This window comes from Scophthalmus maximus, chromosome 10 (genome assembly GCF_022379125.1).
Source record: "Scophthalmus maximus strain ysfricsl-2021 chromosome 10, ASM2237912v1, whole genome shotgun sequence".
Lineage (NCBI taxonomy): Eukaryota > Metazoa > Chordata > Actinopteri > Pleuronectiformes > Scophthalmidae > Scophthalmus > Scophthalmus maximus.
This window is the reverse complement of record NC_061524.1, coordinates 11,807,620-11,827,500: the sequence shown is the minus strand read 5'-3', so window position 1 is coordinate 11,827,500 and position 19,881 is coordinate 11,807,620. Positions and strand designations below refer to the sequence as shown.

The following is a 19,881-nucleotide window of genomic DNA, read 5'->3' as shown; positions in this document are numbered from 1 at the left end:
ATCTGGCAATCTCAGCCGTAAACAGACTGTGAAGCACTGAGAACTGAAAAGTCTTGGTTGCACAGGGGGACTGGTAGCGTCGCGGCAAAGACGGCCTGTGTGCATCACTGCTCTGCTCTAAAAATGTAAATGTTGTAATGCTTCATGTCAAAATATTGGTCATTTCCTCTGTGCTGAGTCAGCATTTTTACATCAATCAATCATGATGCCACAGCATGGTTCCTTTCTGATGTCAACGTTTTCTTGTTGTTGTTTTTTGCTGCTCTCCACAGCAGCTACAGGAACGTGTCCTTGACCCATAGACGGGATGGGGACTGGGCTGCAACAGAAAGGAGGACATCCCAGAGCCTCAGGCCAGAACCAGTATGACTGGACCGGCAGGAATGGCGGTGATGGCGATCAGTGATGAGGAGAGCATGACGAAATACCCTTGACATAGACAAATCAAATGGGCGGCTGCGAACGAGTGACAAAAGATGTGCTTGTGTACGAGCTTCAAAGAGGGAGAGATGGACGGATGGAAGGAGAGGCAGAGTGTCACCCGCCAGACGCCCCGGGCCAGTACAGACTGATGGTGACACTGAGTGGCCAGAGTGTGTGACACTGTGACAATAATGATGAGAGACTCCTTCCCAATCTCTCTGTGGCTTCTCCTTCTCCCCTGACTCCCTCCTCCTTCTGTCACCCACGCAGCAGGCTCATGTTTGAGCCACACCCTGACCGTGTGACCTCCTCCGGGTCAAACTTCATCAGCGAACAAAGTCTCTAGATCCTGCGAGCCCCACTAAAAAGCGATCAGATAAATAAATAAAAAACTCCAAAAAGTTTTTTTTGATCAATTCTGAATGTGTGAAGTTTGTGGTATTAAATAGTTATTTAAAAACTTATGACATTTTGAGGTAAACTTTTTTGGGCCTAAGTTGTGGTGTATTGCTTTCACCACCCTAATAGCATTCTAGCATTTTAATAATAATAATAATAATATATTGGATTTATAAAGCGCTTTTCATGTACCCAAAGCGCTGGTACAAAAAGAAAGAAACAAAATAAAAGTGGAACGGGGGGAGCGAGGGATATGCAGAGGAAAAGAGGTGGGTTTTTAGGCGTGACTGAAAGGTGGTGAGGGAGTCTGAATCACGGATCTCTTGGGGGAGGGAGTTCCACAGCCTGGGAGCAGCCCTGGAGAATGCTCTGTCTCCCAAGCTGCGGAATTTGGTTTTGGGGGTGGAGAGGAGACCGGCAGAGGTGGATCTGAGGGACCGTGTGGGTTGGTAGGGGGAGAGGAGATCGGTGAGGTATTGGGGAGCAAGGTGGTGGAGGGCTTTGAAGGTGAGGACCAGGACCTTGAAGGTAATTCGGTGGGAGACAGGGAGCCAGTGTAGTTGTTTTAGGACTGGGGTGATGTGGTGCCAGGATTTGGTGTGGGTGATGAGCCGGGCGGCTGCGTTCTGGACCAGTTGTAGTTTTTTGATGGAGCTGGGGCTGATGCCAAGGAGAAGAGAGTTACAATAATCTAAACGTGAGGAGATGAAGGCGTGAATGAGTCGTTCTGCGGCGGGGGGTGTGAGTGAGGTCTGATCTTGGCGATGTTACGGAGGTGAAAGAAGGTTGTTTTGACTATGTGGCGGATATGGGGTTCGAGGGAGAGGGTGGAGTCGAAGTGTAGCATTTGCTTAAAACAAAAGGACAGTGTCCTTAATTTTACAGACATTTGGTCATACCCCCCCCCCCCAAAAAAAGGATAAATTGATAACCTGACCCTATGATGGTCTGTGAAAAGTCAGGGGATCACCAAAAATTATAACGCTTCATCCTTAGGAGGCATGGATGTCATGAAATTTTATCCAATAGTCAAACAAATGTCAGTCTGGTGATGAATCCTATATACGATGTGAGTAGGATTCATCATTTAACAATCCAATTTAACAAACAGTTTTTGAAATATTTCAGTCTGGACAAAGAAGCGGACCAACCATCCGACAGGTCGACAGACTGCCAAGCATTACCATCCCTTGAAAATGATCTGGACAGTGATGACCAAAAAGCTTCGGGAAATGGGAAATGTCAGAAAGCAGGACTTACCCCACTCTCATTACCACTGAGCAAAGCCCTTAACCCCCAACTGCTCCCGTGGAGCTGCTTAGAGGTGAGCAGACTGCATTGTGAAATAATTGGGCAGCTTCCAGGTGTGAATCTGCTTCCATAAAAAGCTCTTTTAAACTGAACTAACCAGAAAAACTGACTAGACTTTTTTCTGTTTCTTGTGCTCCTATTTATATCAAACTCCAGTTTACCAAGATCTAAAATAGACTGACACCATCAAAAGTTTAATTTGACATATTTCTGGTCCTGGTCCTCTTATGCTGGGTCTATGGCAGTGTGGAGAGGGGGCAAGTGGCCGTGGCCCCAGTGGACAGAAGGGCATTAACACTCTGTCCCAGATCCTAATGACTCTGGCCCACTGAACCTCTCACAAACCCGAGGCTGCCCAGAGTCACGACTCCTCCTCCGCACTGACTTGCAACCGCGCTGTTTTGTTTACGCTGTACATTTTTCTGACCTGTGCACTTGTGTATGTTTTCACTGTGGTCCTTGGTGTGTGTGGCCCTGCTAGTGCTCTCTCTCTCCTTCTCCCTCTCTCTCTCTCTCTCTTTCTCTCGCTCTTCGGCTTCACCCAGCTGATGCCATGGCAGCAATGCTGGTTAAGAGGTTTGTGTAGCCCATTAGGATGATGAAGAGGCCTTTCATCAGTACACTCCCTCAGGCCAGGCGCTGACAGGAGCTTTACCCCGACAAACCTCTCAAACACACCGCTTGACGTGAAACAGCACCCAGCGAGGAGGTCCGCAGGCGGCGCACATGCACACGCACATACATACATACACACACACACACACACACACAAAAAAAAGAGTATTTGTTGCTAACTTTTCACTTTCGATCTTATATCCAATTTTAACAGGAGCCAATAAAGTTCAGTGTATGAGGAGGGAAGACAAGAGGGGGCTGTAAAGGCTTGACTAATTCTGACTGCAGTCTGATCTATTTTTAATCACTGCCACACGAGGACTAATAGTGTAACGGCCGTGCAGACCTCCGTCCAGACGGGTAAAGTAATTTTTCAGGAGGGGCAGAGTGGGAGGAAAAAGACAGAACCTGAGGATGGAAGAGGGAAAAAAAGGGGCAGAACTAGCGAGTACAAGTGAGAAAGAAAAAAGAGGCAGGGAGAGAGACAGAGACCGATTAAGACAGATCGCGAGAGAGAATGGGAGACAGAGAAAAGCTGCAAGAGCCAAGATGGCCTGGATTCATAGGACCAATATTGATTACTTAAGGATGAAAAGCCGAAGAAAAGAGTTCTCCTTACAGACTAGATAAATTAAGTCACGCGCAGAGACCTGGAAAGACAGAACTGGGTGAAAGTAAAAAAACTAAAAGGTGCTCACAGTACAAGCACATTAATCAGGTACGCTGATTTGCCTTAAATCTGACAAGGTGGTTGCAAGTCAGCTCTTTAATCCATTCCTATGATGGAAAATAGAGTCTGATAGATAAGAAATCTGTATGACAGGTAGGGACTGGGACTATATGTGTGTGTAGGCTGGATTCACACACAAACAGCATTAACAAGAGCACTCATGCAGCATATGGGAGACTAGATGATCTGATTAAATTTGATTCTGTGAGGGATTTATGGGTCTATCTATGGAATGTGTATGGATGATGTATGGGAGTTTAAAACCACACAAACACACACATTCATATACACAACACAGAGGCCCCATCTCCCCTTTGGAAGTCTGTATCATTTTCGGTTCATGTAGATTTACTTTTTTTTAAAAATCGCTTTGGGAATTCTGAGCTTAAAGCTCTGACGCCAACTAAAGAAATTGAAAAAAAAGGTAAAACATAAACTCATGCCAAACAGTATACACTCGCTCTCTTCTGCTCCAAATAGATACGCAATTAAACCACCCTACAGGAGACTGCTCAGTCAGACAGTTACTGGACGTTTAGGCTACTGAGCGTATAGTCGGCTCCAAACCAATTACCATGTCAAAGAAGTCCTCATCAGACACTAGCTAGTTCACTACCTAGTCTCTATATCTAGTGACTTTATCTCCCGGCCGTCTGGTGCTGAGCTGGTTGCACACAGTGGGTTTAAGAACATCCTTGATGAAAGCAGCTGCTCCAGTGACAGCAGCGAGTGTTACTAGCGACAAAGTCAATTTAAATAGAGCAAATCTTACAGAATTCAGGTAAAAGTGTGCATCTGTTGTTGTGACCAGCATGTGAGATATACAGTGCCACGCCATTCTGTTAATACTTACTTACATCATATGCACAATAATGAGACTGGGCCTGTTTCAGTCGTCAACACACTCCCGACCAAAAGGCAAACAGCAAATGATTGACGTGAATGAGATGAGATGCTGTGTGTACACAGCTTCTAAGCAAATATGCATTTTGGAAAATTCATGCCGTGACTTTATCAACTCGGCAGCATACTGAAGCTAGTTAATAACATTCAGGATTCATGTTGAGGCTCCTGTTATCACAGCTCGCTCGAGTGCCCTCCGAGCATCGTTATGCAACTCTGCAAATTATCTAGTGCAAATCTGTGGGTCAGAGGTCGCAGCCCTCCCAACTCCACATCCCAGACTTCACAGCTCAATATTATAATACCTTCATGTTTCTGCTAAAGTAAGACCTCACGCCACAGTGATAAAAACCTGCGCAGCAATCCGGGCTTCACGCACAAGTCAATGAAAGGTCTCTGAGCCTGTGCTATGGCCTCACCTTTCTGTGACCCTTGACCTCTCACCCTCCATCTGTAATAGGCTCCCAAAGTGGCCCCACTCTGAGCCAAAAGCCTGTTTATACAGAGATTAATAAGACCTCATTATTTTGCCTTTGCTGAACCAAACACTGTTGCCCCGATGTGTGATCTTAGAAAGCGTATTTGCGATGTTCGGAAATCATTGGCATTGGCATCCTGTCCCCACTATACACTTAAACAGACGTTGATCTGACTCTGTGACTACCTCCGCTGCCACAATGCACCCCCCCCCCCCTTCCGAATCTGTGTTTGTACCTTTTATATAGAAAACCAAGGTGGAACAAAGATGCAACTCCCCTACCTTGAACAGGCTGTGTAAAAGTGGCTGGGAACAGTACGACTACTCTGCATGTGTATGTAGAAAAACAACAGATCACAATCTCAATTTAATTACCCGACACAGAGTCTCGCTACTGTTTTTTCTCCCCATGAAATATTATAGCATGCACAGCGAAACTACTCTAAGTACAAGCACATTAATATACATTATACAGACTCCAATCATTTTAATGGCTGGTGAGACACTGAAAGCAATCAGTGGAGCAAATTAAAAAAAGAAGGAAAGAGGGATAGGAAGACCCAGAGAAGAAAAGTGGACATATGGAGCGAAGCTACCTGTGTACTTAAGAAGTGTGGCGAGGTGAAAGAGAGAAAGTTAGCTCGGCAGAGGAGGCAATAATGGACAGCGTGAGATTCGTCGTGCCGTCTTGTCTTAGACTCATCATGTTCTAGGCGTTCCATATAACAAGTTGTGGAGATCAATAGTTTCCATTTACGGCAGCTCATCTAATCATCGGGCGTTTTGCTGTCCACAGAAGCTGTGACACACCTGGGCCCCTGGAGGAGAACAGAGCGATGAAATGTACACTGCCGTCCGGGATTTCTGCTGGTCCCCAACAGCTAGGACAAACACAGCATGCACACACACGCACGCACACGCACACACGCACGCACACACACACACACACACACACACACACACACACACACACACACACACACACACACACACACACACACACACACACACACACACACACACACACACACACACACACACACACACACACACACACACACACACACACACACACACAGCTCACCGGTCTCACTTCACTCATCTCCTCCATTGCCACATAGGAGCAATAAACCCAAGCGTCGGCTCTTCTTCCCATCCTCTTCGTCTTATGCACATGCATGGGCTCTCATATGTCTGACGAAAGTTGCATATTGTGTGGTCCATTAGGAATCTGAGGGTTGAGACACTTATAGACCAAAATATCATAGACCAAAATATCCACAGCACTCTGCGATGTCTCTCTCTCTCTCTCTCTCCAACTCATCGCCTCGGGGTAACTGCCGACCACACGCTCCTTGTCCTTGCTCCCCTGTGCAATTCTATAATTCATCCTAATTGAGGAAAAACAAGTAAGCAAAGGGAAGCGCAGGTAGGGAATGAAATGCAGGCCACGGCTCTGAGGGATCTAGTGTATGTTTTGTGTCTGTGAAAGGTGAATGTAGGTTGACCACTCATGCAATGTATTTTCCTCCAATGAGTGTAGAACACATTGACCAACCCCGCAAGAAAAAACAACATAATACAAATTATTTTATGTAATGACTCACTGTCATTTATTGGCTCTACAATTGTGGCCGTAGCTTACTCTCGTATAATTTTTCATATAGGTATTTTGGAAAGAAAAGAGAGACAAAAATTTGATTCTCTGCACTAATGAAGTAGAGAGCATGTATTTTCATTTCCTGCTCTCGCTTTGATTTTTCTACACATACTGTAATTTATTTGAGGGTTCTCAGGTTCAAATTTCTGCACTTGTAGTAAGATGCAAAAGGAAGATGGCATTTAAAACTATCTTGAAAATGCAGACTAAACATGTCAAATTGTTGAGCGACTTTAAGGGAGCTCAAATACAGATGGAGCCCCAGCTCTAATTGCACACATACAGATTTATGCTTCAGTTAATTAGCAGAGTTTTTGTTTTTTTTCTCTCTATCTCTTTATGAAGTTCTAAGCAAACTCCTGATAACTGGTTGGTAACGGCAGAAGTTGTGTTTCTGTATTGTTTAAGCATTTAATCAGAGGGGGATTTCTACATTGTGTGCCACTGTCTGAGTATGTACTCCCACTGTTCCATTAAGAGAGAACATGTTTTAAGACAATGCAGTGGTGCATCATTCATGTTTGCGTCTATTTGTTTTCATCCGCTTTCCCAAGCCTACACTATCTAGGGCAGTGGTCAGCAGTTTTAATCAATTTTCCAAACACAGGAGCGCTACGGCAGTCAGGAAATCCCAGCAGGACAGTCGAGAATGGACATAGCAATAATAATAACATGAATCTAATCTGAATTATGCTCTAAAGAGATTATGTCAGAATAATCCCGAGAATGAACACAAATGGGGAGGAGGGGAGGCTGCTTGTGATCAAATGCAGGGAGCGGCACTGCTTGTGTGTGGGATTTTTGTAAGGTTGTATTAGATTTTGGGTGCAAGTGTGGTGATGGTGTATATTTTGGGAAATGAGAGTATGTCTGCAACTCAAACAGTTGCTATTATTAAAGTAGAATAAAATGCTTCCTATTCCCTGCTCAAACAGGAGTGATTCCCTCAGTGTGATGGATTCCTGGCCATTCTTTCTAGTCTCAAAGCCAAATTGAGTAAATTCATTTCCAAATGTAATCGCAATTTATTAAAATGCATCATTGAACAAAGACAAAGACCCATTAATAGTATGTTAACATTTTGCCTGCCAGCAGTCTCCTTGAAAAAAGAAAGATGTGGGGAGAAGGGGCAGAAACTGAGAAATCGCCTATTTTTATTTGCAGACCAAAACATTTCTGATTGCACAGCCAAATGCAAAATAAAAACCTCATTATCACTGATTTCAAATTGGCTAGAAGGACTGGGTGAACTGGAATATTTTATGACCCTAGAAGAGGAAGCAGAACTTTGTTTGACATTAAAAGACGAAGTTAAATACATTAAAAGACTAGTTGGGGTGATTTTGGGTGTCTGACAACTTCAACTTCACATTTCACAGTCTGGCCAAGAAATTCTACTTCCTGTATGTAACTCCTCATGACACCCAAACTTTTCACTATTACATTTCGGTTTGTTTATGGATAACACAAGATAAATCACCACCTGCTGGCACTTGCTGAATATTTAGGGCGCAGATATGAGAGGGGTATTGATCTCATCTAACTCTCCACAAAAACAAAGCACTTTTCCTTTTATTTTCATGTCAACAACTACAAGCCAGACTGCTCAATCACGTTCACATGCTCCAAACTAAGATTGAGGTTGATTTGCTCTGTTTACTGCAGGGTCTCTGCTGTGGCCTTTCCAGTGCTGACTCTGTGTACTGGGGGTGTAGGGATCAGAGTGGACAGGGCCGGAGAAAACCCTGAGGTCACTGGCTGCCTTTCTGCTGAGCAGGCTTTTGTCCAGCAGCTGCATGGCCACACCACTACAGGTCTATTCAGAGTCTATTCAGCAGCTTCAGCTCAGTGCAATAGAAGACCCCGGCCTATTGTCTGCCGCAGAGTCTGTTTGAGCTGCACCAGAACGCTCACTTCATCTCCCAGCGAGTTCAGAGAAACAGTTAAGTCTCCGTGAATAGGGGCGGATTTACACAAATAAAAAGACACGTTAAACACATTCAGACCAACTCCTGCACTCAAACAGAGAGCTGCTTGACCTTGGTGACCTTTGCAATATGTCAAACCACAGTGTATGAACTCTGTTTGCTTCACAGCGTGACACACAAACAGAAAAGGTGCTAAAGGACGAGGGGAAAAAGACGAATCTTTAATTTCATACGGGCACTTGTCCATCGATTCATGACAAACAATCTATTAGCATCAACGCTTATTGTGTGTTTTTGGAAGCATGTCTCTATTTGTATTTCCCTTCTGTTGCTAGTGTGAAATAGTATGAAATAAGCGATGAAGTAATAAAAAATACTGTGATTCAAAAAAATGGATAACAAGAGGCACTGCTAAAAAGATAGGTATGGGTAAGTGTATGATTATGCACACACAAAAATGGCCATATCCAACTCAGTTAAAAAATCCATCTGGAGGCATCATCACTTCTATGAGCAGAATTAAGTCAGAGTGCAATGACTTTCTCGTTTAAAGTGTCTCCAAAGAGCCCCATTATTACCTTACCAGAATGCAAATGTGCTTAGGGCCAATTAAAGGTTGAGCCAATACCAATGTAAGCCCATAAAAATCCGCCCTTCCACAATCATTCAGCAATATGACTCATGGGTAAGATTGGAACACCGGCCTGTAAATGTGTCATGATTATGACTTTGTACTTAAAATGAACGTAGGAGCTGTGTATATCATTCCCATGGTGTTGGAGCTGAGCCACGCATTTGTTAGTGTCAGCACTTCTAATGAGATAAATAAACATGTAATAGTACTTATTAGGCCACGTGGCAGGTAAAGACAAGGGACCTGTGGTGGATCAAAGGCAGTTAAATGTCTCCTTTTTAGATCTCCCCCTATCACAAGGTATTTAGTGGGAGAGGCGGTTTGCTTTTTTTGTTTGTGGAGACAGACGCCCTCATCCAGGATGTCTCTGTGTAATTACACGCCGCAGAAGACCTTCATTCCTCTCCTCTTCACGGGGAGAGATGAAAGACAAGAGAGACACGGGCATGTAATCGCTCCTCTGACTCAAAAGAGGGGGAGAGGAGGTGAGGGACACGGAGAATAGGAGGACAAAAGGATGTTGAGAGGTGGTGGGGTTTTAATAAACCTCCTCTGTCTCTTGTTTACAGAGTCTCTACCTCTCCTGATTGCTGTCTCTCTCTCTCTCTCTCTCTCACACACACACACACACACACACACACACATTCTCGCTCCCTCTATCCGAGTGGGGCTTTCATTATTCTCAGAGATGCCTGTTCTTTGCCTCAGGACAGATGTGTAAATTGTTGTGCTAATGTAAGGTCCACTGCTGAGAGCTTTAGAGAGAAGGAGATTTACACACTCCGCACCACTGTATAACTGTCACTCACAAACTCACGCTCACAGGAGCATGAAGGGGGATGCCGTGAGCGACAGCACCTCAGCACACACACTCGCCAGACCATGTACGCACACGCAGACATGCCTACATGCACACACGCACACACACATGCAGACACACACACACTCTGCACTGACAGAGGTATGGGCCGAGGTTGATGTGTTCTATTTGCCGTTCATAGTGTCCTTGCTCAAAAACTAACAAAAAGCTTCCCTTAAACCTCATCACGAAGGGCTTATAGTAGCAGTGAAGTTACAATCCATCACTGTTACACTGCACAACTCCAATATTTTTTTCCATTACAGGCATTATTTACTCTCAAGGGCACATGGGGGGGAAACAAAAAGGTGGCTGTTAATAATCTCTTTTTGTTTCACAGGATATGTTGAGTTGATAATCTGTGTGGTGTTTTCTGGCAGCATCGACATGTATTGCCCAGCAAAGTGCTCATCTACATTTGGCATGGGGAGATGATGAAATGTGATTTAAAAAGAGTCAGGAATCTCACCAAGATGATCACATTTATACAGAATGTACCTAAACTACTGAGTCATGCCATTCTTTTCTAATGGAATGTAGCTTGATCCATCATTTAGCTACAAAGTAAGCAACAATTTGATAATTGTTTCCTTTTACAGGAACAGTTTGACATTTTGTGATTTTTTTTAAAGCATACTACTTAAAGACCTTCAGCACATGAACATTGTAAAGAACATTTTCCAAATTTCAGACATTTAATAGTCCACAAATATAATGCAAATAATAATCAATAGATTAACTGATAATGAAAACAGTCACTATCTCCTGTAATCTTCCTATTGTTTATGATTCTTTTTTTGTTTTGTTTTCTTACTCCTTGTCACATCCCGACATGACACCGGTTAACTGACTACTGCCTGTCTGTCTGCCCGTCTGTCTGATGGCGCCAAGGCCTCTGAGGGCTACAAACAACCCATCTGCCCAGGAATCTGCCGGTCCGTCTGTCAGTCTGGCTCTCCACAGGTATGTCTGTCTGTCCCCATACGTGATCCATGTTTCTTTTAACAAGCCATCGAAGAGCAGGGCAGGAGCTGGCTGCAGCGTGAAGGTTGAAGCTATACAGAGAGATACCGCTCAGTGTTTAATGACCCCCTATAACTATACCTATCCATCTCTTCTGGCAGAGCAGTCAAACGCCATGCGAACGGTCCTGTGCTGAAGATATTGCGTCATGCCCGTTAAAAAACATATTGCAGGGTAGATACATGTTCTTCTCCGGACACGTGTATGAAAAGCTTCCTTTGAAATGAAAATGAAACGTTTGAGGTACATTCTCTACTTACTGTACCTACACACACAAACACACACATACACATGAAACACATCTTGTTGCTGAGAGGATTGGAGGCAAGTGAAGCTGTGCCACAGCAGCGGCAGAGTTAGGGAAGAGACACCCAGACTTAATGAACCCTCACCAGTCAGCATGGCTGTCCATCTGCTTTCATAATCCCTATAAACAGCAGGCCCCGGGTTCTGCCCAACCAGCCACACACACACACACACACACACACACACACACACACACACACACACACACACACACACACACACACACACACACACACACACACACACACACACACACACACACACACACACACACACACACACACACACACACACAGAAAATAGTATAGTGTCATCCCAAATATCCTGCATGACGAAAGAGGACTGTATATGTCTTTTGTGTGTGTGTGTGTGTGTGTGTGTGTGTGCGCATGCAGAATTGGGTGTTGTTGCAGGAGGAGGGTGGAAGGGGGCTGATGTGTCCCATTATAATGCCAGTGTGCTCAGCTCAACAGCTAATCTGAGAGGAGTGGCGGGCAGAGGTGAGCGTGAGGTCGTCTGTTGAGCCCATCTGGTCAGCAGCAGGTAAGAGGCTTGAAACACACACCCGCTAACACACTTGATGCGTGTGTGTGCGTGTGTGTGTGTGTGTGTGTGTGTGTGTGTGTGAGATCATACACTTAAATCTAACCTTAATTACATGCAGGTACATCTGCCGAATTAGACCAGACCTCGACCCGCTACTTCACACATGGCACTCATTTAAAACGGTTCCCAGCGCTTCAGTGACTGATGTCTGGTGGCATTTTGTAATGTGCACCGCCTACTGGTGGCATGGTCCCTGCACCAGGAGGACAAAACAGGTTTCCTTTTGTGCAATCAGAACGGCTGCCAGCGCGAGAGCGATGGTTGTGTACGAGAGCTGTGTGCTGATTGAGACTGGGAGTGTGACCCCACTGTGACCCATGCAGAAAAGGGAGTAATACCTATACGGCTGACTTCCCATCAGCGTGCACCCGTCACACACACCCATGCCAAACACACAAACTGTGCCAAGAGGAGCCTGTGAGCTCTTGATTAAGACCTGCATCCAAGGCAAGAAGCGAATCTTTACTGTGTGTTTGGAGGCTTCCAGTCAAAGCCTCTGGAGTAGAAATAAGAATTAAGTCCTGGCGCTGAAGACGGGTGCAGGAATTAATGGGTGGATGAGGGCAGATCTCATTCTTTCACTGTTCTCTCTGCTATGTTTGTGATCCAAGAGGGTCTGAGCAGAAATAGGGATTAAAGCCCCTACTGTGCGTGTTGTTATGTGTCTGCATGTGTTTTTTTTCGGGTTGAAGCCAGATACTGGATAACAGACCCTTTCCTTCAGCACGATCTTGAGAGAAGGATGGGCAAAACAAGAAATGAGAGGGAATTACAGGAATGGAAAGACAAGGACAGGAAAGGTCAGGATGTGCCCTTGTTGACCTCTGATTAAGTGGCCAATCCCTCTCTATTACTGACAGCGACAATGAGTTTAAGAGACCATCACGGTGATTGAACTCCACGACAATCACTACATTACATAACACAGCAGCACTATGCTGACATGCAGCCAATCACGCAAAACTCACTCAGCCCCCCTTAATCAACACGTACCCACAAACACGCTCATTAAGCATCATTCGCCTTGATTTAAAACACAAGGGAGGGAAAAAAAACTGTAAGTTGTTTGAAAGTCCTGCTGTTGCCTAGCTGCCTGCCATGCAAACAGAAGGAAGCCGGATCATTTCCGCTGCCGCTCGCAGACAGAGATATGTGCATGTACGTTCAATACGCCCGCATCTCCGGGGAGGTCTGTGTGTCATTCCCCTACTTTAGACACACCAGCTGCTCAGTGTGTGCTCTGCAGTGTTAAGAGCCCCTTCCCACTTCGCACAAGCCCCCGGTGGCACCCACATCCACTTACACACAGGCATGACAAAGCTTCCTTCACTCCCCTCCTTCACCTACCCACGACAACCCAAACACCCCCCACATTCATAAGTACCCTGAGGACAGATGGGACCCTAATAAGCGTTACACTCAGAGAAATGGGATTCTTCACAGTGCCTTCTAAAGAGCAATTCCCAAACTCCACCAGAGAGCGGGCCGGAAAAAAAATGATGGAGTGAATAAGATATGGATGACAGAGGTTGGTATATGCGAAACTATGAAGCTATAAATACGCCTGATGAGACTATCAAGAGATTGAAGGAAGAGGAAGGGGGAAATAGGGGCAAGTGAAGGCGATGTATTAATGTGGGGGAATGTAGCTTTGTGTGCCAAACTCATAAAAAGAAGTCAGGATGATACTCGCTACCGTTGCCTGCTCTAATGCAGCACATCTCCTCTCCTGGAGGAAAGTGTATTATTTACACACTTTGGGCAGAATTTTCTTCCAGTTAGCCAGGCCCACATGACACGCACTCGGACACAAACGTACACAAACACAAGCATTAAAAGATTGGCCGTGGTCTAAGCTCCGAGTGGACTTGGCTCAACAGTCTTCTCAAGACAAAAAAGCCCCTGCTAAGAAGATGAGGGGAAATCTTCATGGCCTGAAAAAACTCCCTTTTTAAGATGAGGACACACGCAGAGTGCTGGACCACAGCACAGCCAATCAAATGCCGACGCTGCCTCTGATCCATGGACCTCAGTGCAACCAATTTTACTGAGTTTGTGTGTGTGTGTGCATGTGTCTATCTTTGGGTAAGGGGGTTTATTCAGGATCTGGCGTGACCCCCCGTGGTGAATCCTGATCCTATTGGTCACGATGCTCAGAGTGCTGCTGAGATCTTAAATGAAAATTCCTTCACTCACACTCCTCCCAAGTCACCCAGCAGGTCGCCCACCATTATACACGTAAATACCACCCCTTCATCAGAGGATGTGGCTCCATTTTGCGTGTGCGTGCGTGTGTGTGTGTGTTTTGTGTGTGTGTGTGTGTGTGCGCACGCTGTCCTTTTGAGTTCACATGTCACTGAGCACATCTTAGCATTATTCAATCATAAAGGGTTTTTTCAAGCTAAAACAAGCAGTTGTGGTCTTTTCCTATTGATGCATGGTTGTGCAACAGTAACACACACTTCTGACTGAAGCACGCACGCGCGCACGCACGCACGCACGCACACACACACACACACACACACACACACTCTCGTGCAAGTATAGATCCTGTTGATAGTGTAAATGAGCGTGTGTGTGTTCTGCTGCTTCCCCCCCTTTACCCCACACAAAAGGGGCAGAAAAGGCTCTCTAAAGTCTCCTATTCATCTAAAGCACAATGGAACCCCACTGAGGTTTTCTTCCCGTTTCCCTGTCTGCCCCACCCATCTCCCCCCACAGGGCAGGACGGAGGGGCAGGGGGTACCCTGTCCTGCCGGCCCAGCAGCAACTTCAGCTCCCATCTGCTACCGAAACTCTCCCTCCTCCACCCCGGGTCTATCCATCCACCCCCCTCTCTCACTCCCGCCTCAACTTTTTATTTTTCACTCCACTTGTAAGGCATTTAGAAACCCATGCCAAAATCCTGTTTGTTTGGAAACATCGTCCACAAAGTTCATGGACAGAGTAACGCGAACTGTGTAAATATTATCAGAATGTCTAGTTTGACCTTGAGATAAACAGCTTAAATCATTATTTTTTTCCCAAACATCAGTGGCCTCAAATGTTTGGATTAAATTAAAACATTCCGGTGTATCTGCGTTTCCTATGAAAGCATGCAGGCAGGAGAGTGTGTGGTGAGGGTTACCAAAGGATTTTTTTTTTAACAGAATCAATTACAGAAGTTTTGTATGCTTTTGGAATAACATAGATTGAAATAGTTGGCATGCTCTACAATATTGATTAAATCATTATCACCCCACATTCTAAATACCGCAGGAGCTTATTTTTCTTCGCAGGACAAAATAATGACCTGTGCTTAAAATTACATTAATCTCAGATCTGCCGATCTCTGCTTGAAACTCTTCTCTCTTCTCTGCTATTAATTCCGCTTTCCATTCTTTATTGTCAGCGCCCTCCTCCATTTACCTTGCTGTTTTGCCCTCCTGCAGAGGCCTTGCTGTTTGGAGCAGATTTATGGCGCAATCTTACATGTACAATATTGGCAAAGCATTAAACATGTCTACTCTTAATACTGTGAGCGCTCTCCATCGATAAGAGCCTTAATAAAAACATCCCCCTGGTGGATTTGTGTCTGTTTTTCACTTTCCACCCTATGCCTCCCTCCTTGAGAATATCCTTCTCTAACCACTGTTTCTTCTGCTGCTTTGCGAGCTTTAACCATGATCCCCGCTGCACATCACTTCCCTCCCTCTCACACTTTTCCACCTATTTCTCCACCCATTCACCGCCTCATTCTCTGGCCCGTGCCAGAGGTTTAATGACGCTTGAATGCCACTGCTAGGGAGTTTTCTTCTTCGCCTCTTCTCTCATAAAGTATATTTAAAAGCCATGCCCTGAGATCAATCTATCTCAGTGTGTCCCTCACGGATTCATTTCTCTTCCATCCTCTCTTTCTGTTTCTTTCCCCTTCAATTTCAGACGGATAGCATTACCCTGTGTAACCCCTCTCCTTGTTTGGTGCACACATATCCTCTGCAACAGCCCCCGGCTGCAATTGGCACACTTGCTCGAACTGCCGCTCTTTTATCTAGTATATAAATGCCTATTGGTACCCTAAAATTCACTGACCCCCGTGGCCACCAGGGTCAGTTATGCCACGGAGAGCGAAGCAGCTGTTCCCCTCCCACCTCTGTCTCCTGTGCTGTCTCTGATGTCAAGAATTTGAGCATCATAAGCACATTTTAAATATTAACAAAGACCACTTTGCACGTATGAATAATACAGCAGAGAGGGCAGTGGCTGGCCAGCGATCCCATCCCCTGCCGCCTGACGGTCATAAAACTAATGCACTGCTCCAGGACAGAATGTAGCCTGGTCGGGTCTGCCAGCAGGACTTGCCCAGGGAACTTGTCTGGCCCATGGCCTGGCCCAAAGAGAGCTGTCTGTCTGTTTATCTATCACGGTGCCCAACCACCTGTCCACATCTCTGCAGATGCAACAGCCTGGCAGCACTTTAGTTATGACTACATGTTTCAGAGCCACTTTAATCTAATCTGACATCTCAATCTGTTAAGGGTCTTTGAAGCCAAATCTATTTTTGCTGTTTGTCTGAGGTTAGCTTTGTTGTCACATTCCTTTCTGTCCATGCATTTAAACCTCATATTTCATCTGTCAGAAATTGCAGGGTTCTTCTGACCAAGCTGTGTAGCAGGGAAACAAATATCTCAGGAGCGCTTCACACAAAATGCGTTAAAAGAATGTGAGTCTCTTCCTGCAGCCGCTGCAATTTAATTCAGGAGCAAGAGGATTCCCACACTTAACACAAATGAGACAACACATCCCAGAAGAGTGTCACTATTCATCCAGCCCTCTCTGGGAGTGTCTGACATGCTACGCTCCCTAACTCTGAACACTCGACTGCCCCTTCGCTACCCTCACCCTCACTCACCTCCTGTCCTGACCTCCCGGTGCGGACTCTAGTGCCCCTCACCCCCACGCACCTGATGTTTTGCAAACAGTGCGTGAACACACTTCCCGTATGTTGTTTTTCTAATTCCGATGAATTCATTAATAATGACACATGCCGAGACAGACAGTGGACAGCGGGGTAGTTACTCCAGACAAGTGTTCCTGGCAGTCTTGGTAATGAATGTGTACGTCAACACAGAAAGAGGAGCCCCATATTGGAAATGTGAGCTCAGCAAATCCACAATACAGGCAGAGACCGAGCCAGAAAGGTTCTCTCTCATACAATGAGAGAGAAGATAAATGAAATCTGTCTGTCCCATCATGTATTGCCTAAATATATCTCCACCTTCTTCTCTCCCAGACAGAAACTTTACTGGAGCACACTGAGCTATTGTCCCCGGGTGTCCCCCTCCTCCCGTTTTGTATCAATGTTTCTCATTTCTCATGCAAGGATTTCAGACCAGTCCACATTTTTTAATAAACGTAAGCTGCTTTTCTGCTCTGACTGTTCGGGGAATAACACAGACACAAGGACCTTGGGAGGTACAAGCAGGGGTTCTTATTGGCATTGAAAAGAAAGGGCCACAGACCTGGACAGACGGTCAGTGTGTCCCGCAAAAGATTACTACTGTCATTAAGTTAAAAAAAAAAAAAGAAAACGAGAAAAAACCCAAACAGGGGTCAGATGTATTTACTGGCGCGGTCTTTTAGCAGAGCTCATTGTTGTCCACATTGTTCTCTTTTTCCTACTGTAAACAGAGCTTAATCCACAATCCACTAAACCCCTCAGATTTCTGCCTCGTATTTCATTCTGATCTGGCAGAGGGAGGGGAGCAATTGTCCAGACGCGCCTACTAAAAAGGCCACACTAAGACAAACGGCTCATCTCCCACTGGAGATGGACAGAGTAACCTTGGTGCCCCGGTCCTGTCCCACCCCGGGCTCTGTGTGCCAACTCGTTTCATCTGTTTGAGAGCTCTGGCCGTGGTCTTTGATGGCATTACCACGGGGCAATGCACTGATAAAAGGCTGCTCTTCCCTGATCGAAGCCTGTTCTGCTCAGATCAACAAAAAAAACCACCGCACATGTGGAGCGAAAGGAAGATTAAAAACGTGTCAGTGGCCTGCGATCACCGGAGTGAGTTTCAGAAACAACGTGCACACCCAACATTAAAACAGGTGACAGTACAGAACATTTTTCTTCCCCTGGACCACTTCTGTCTCCCTTCTCACAAAGCCTTGTTTTGTTCTGCTGTGGAGAGGCCGAAGAGGCGCGGAGCGAAACCTGCATTCCTCTCTGCGCACCGGGGGACTTTGATTTGTCCGCTCCAAGTAGAAAAGAGTCTCCTCACGGGCTGAAGACTCCCATGGACCGAAAGTTAGTATATGGAGGATGAAAAAGGTAAAGGTACTTTTTACAGAGGTATTTTGGGGGTTTTTGACTTAAAAATAAATCGATTTAAAAAACAACAAGCGCTCTCCGTGCGCGCGCGTAATGCCAGCGGGCGTTTGGTGCGCACACATGTGACGCTCTGTGTCAGGTTTTGCCGCAGTTTCACAATGATCCCACACTGCACACTGGTCTTCAATTTCCCAAACTTACCAGCGCCAGACACGACACATCCTCCGAACAGGAAGAGGAGAACAAGAGGACCGAGACCTCGGTCACGCCGCACCCGAGCAGAGGGCATCTTCTCCGGCTCCGTCCCGGCTCGTCCGCACGGGGAGCGTCCGACGCCGCCGCTCTGGTCAGTGGCTCACTGTGGACCGTGGACGCAAACCGGCTGCGATGCTCACAGTACATCCACCCGCCGGGCAACGTGTGACCGACTGGGAACGAGAGGAAAGGCTGTAATTTCCGCCCGCAATCAAAGTTTGAGGAGGTCCGTCGATGTCACACTCTGTGGATGTGAAGAAGCAACTTGTCGGGACTATTCCGGGTGGACTTCATGTCGTGCCGCGCCTGACCGGGAGTCACAAGCGCAAAGGTGCCACGAAGAAAAGTCCCCCAAAAGTTTGACGCATCGCTGCTGCTGCGAGCGCAGGACGCAGGACGGAGGGCTCGGATCGGAGTCAGTCAGTCAGTCAGACAGACAGTCAGACAGACAGTCAGACAGACAGACAGTCAGTCAGTCAGACAGCCAGCAGCGCACACTGCGACCTGGACTCCCGCGTCTGCTCCGGGCCCCGGGTGTCCCGTCTCGTCTCCGCCGGCCGCAAGGTGTAAACAGGGATCAACGCGGAGCGCGACGCCAGCCTCCGGACTACCAGTGGCCGCCTGGCCAATCACACAGCACCCTCCTCCTCCTCCTCTCAGAGTGAGGGCTGAACGAGTGGAGGTAAACTAGTAGCATGCGAGGAAGGAACAGATAGGAGGGGAGAGACAGAAAACCCGGAGCCGAGAGCGCACAGCGCCGCTCTGGATTCAACCAAGGCTTTGCTGCAGATCTATTGCATTCAAGTCCATTTTATTTTTATAGCGCCAAATCACAATATACATTATCTCAAGGCACTTTACATAGTAAGGTCGAGACCTCACAATATTATATATACTATCTATCTATCTATCTATCTATCTAACTTATTTTATCTATCTATCTCTATTTCTATCTATCTATCTATCTATCTATCTATCTATCTATCTATCTATCTAACTTCTTTATATCTATCTATCTATCTATCTATATATCTAACTTCTTTATATCTATCTATCTATATATCATCTATCTATCTTTCTAACTCCTTATATCTATCTATCTATCTATCTATCTATCTATCTATCTTTATGTCTATCAATCTTTCTATCTATATTTCTATCTATCAATCTTTCTATCTATCTATCTATCTATCTATCTATCTATCTATCTACTGTCTTTAAATGTAATAACTGACACATTCTGTCTCGAGTCTATTAAATGACTCCAGCAGCACCAGCACCAGTCTCGGTTTATGAGGGCATGTTATTATTTCCTGTCAATCCTCCCTTCCCGCAGCCCTGGGTCATATTTTTACTCCAGGTGGCCACAAGAGAGCACCCTTTCATAAACGAGCCTGTCTCCGGTGAGGATGAGAATTGAGTGAATCTTCTGCAGCAG

At 45.7% G+C, this 19,881-nt stretch overlaps 1 protein-coding gene across 2 annotated transcripts in view; it reads right to left on the bottom strand.

Moving 5' to 3' along the window:
• unc5b (unc-5 netrin receptor B) overlaps positions 1–19,105 on the bottom strand; it is a 46,513-nt gene extending 27,408 nt beyond the window's left edge. For both annotated transcript variants that reach the window (XM_035606713.2, XM_035606714.2), the window contains exon 1: positions 18,390–19,105. In XM_035606713.2, the coding sequence (XP_035462606.2) occupies positions 18,390–18,477 (88 nt within the window). In that variant the 5' untranslated portion in view covers positions 18,478–19,105. The remainder of the gene's footprint in view (positions 1–18,389) is intronic.
• Between the last annotated feature and the right edge of the window lie 776 nt (positions 19,106–19,881).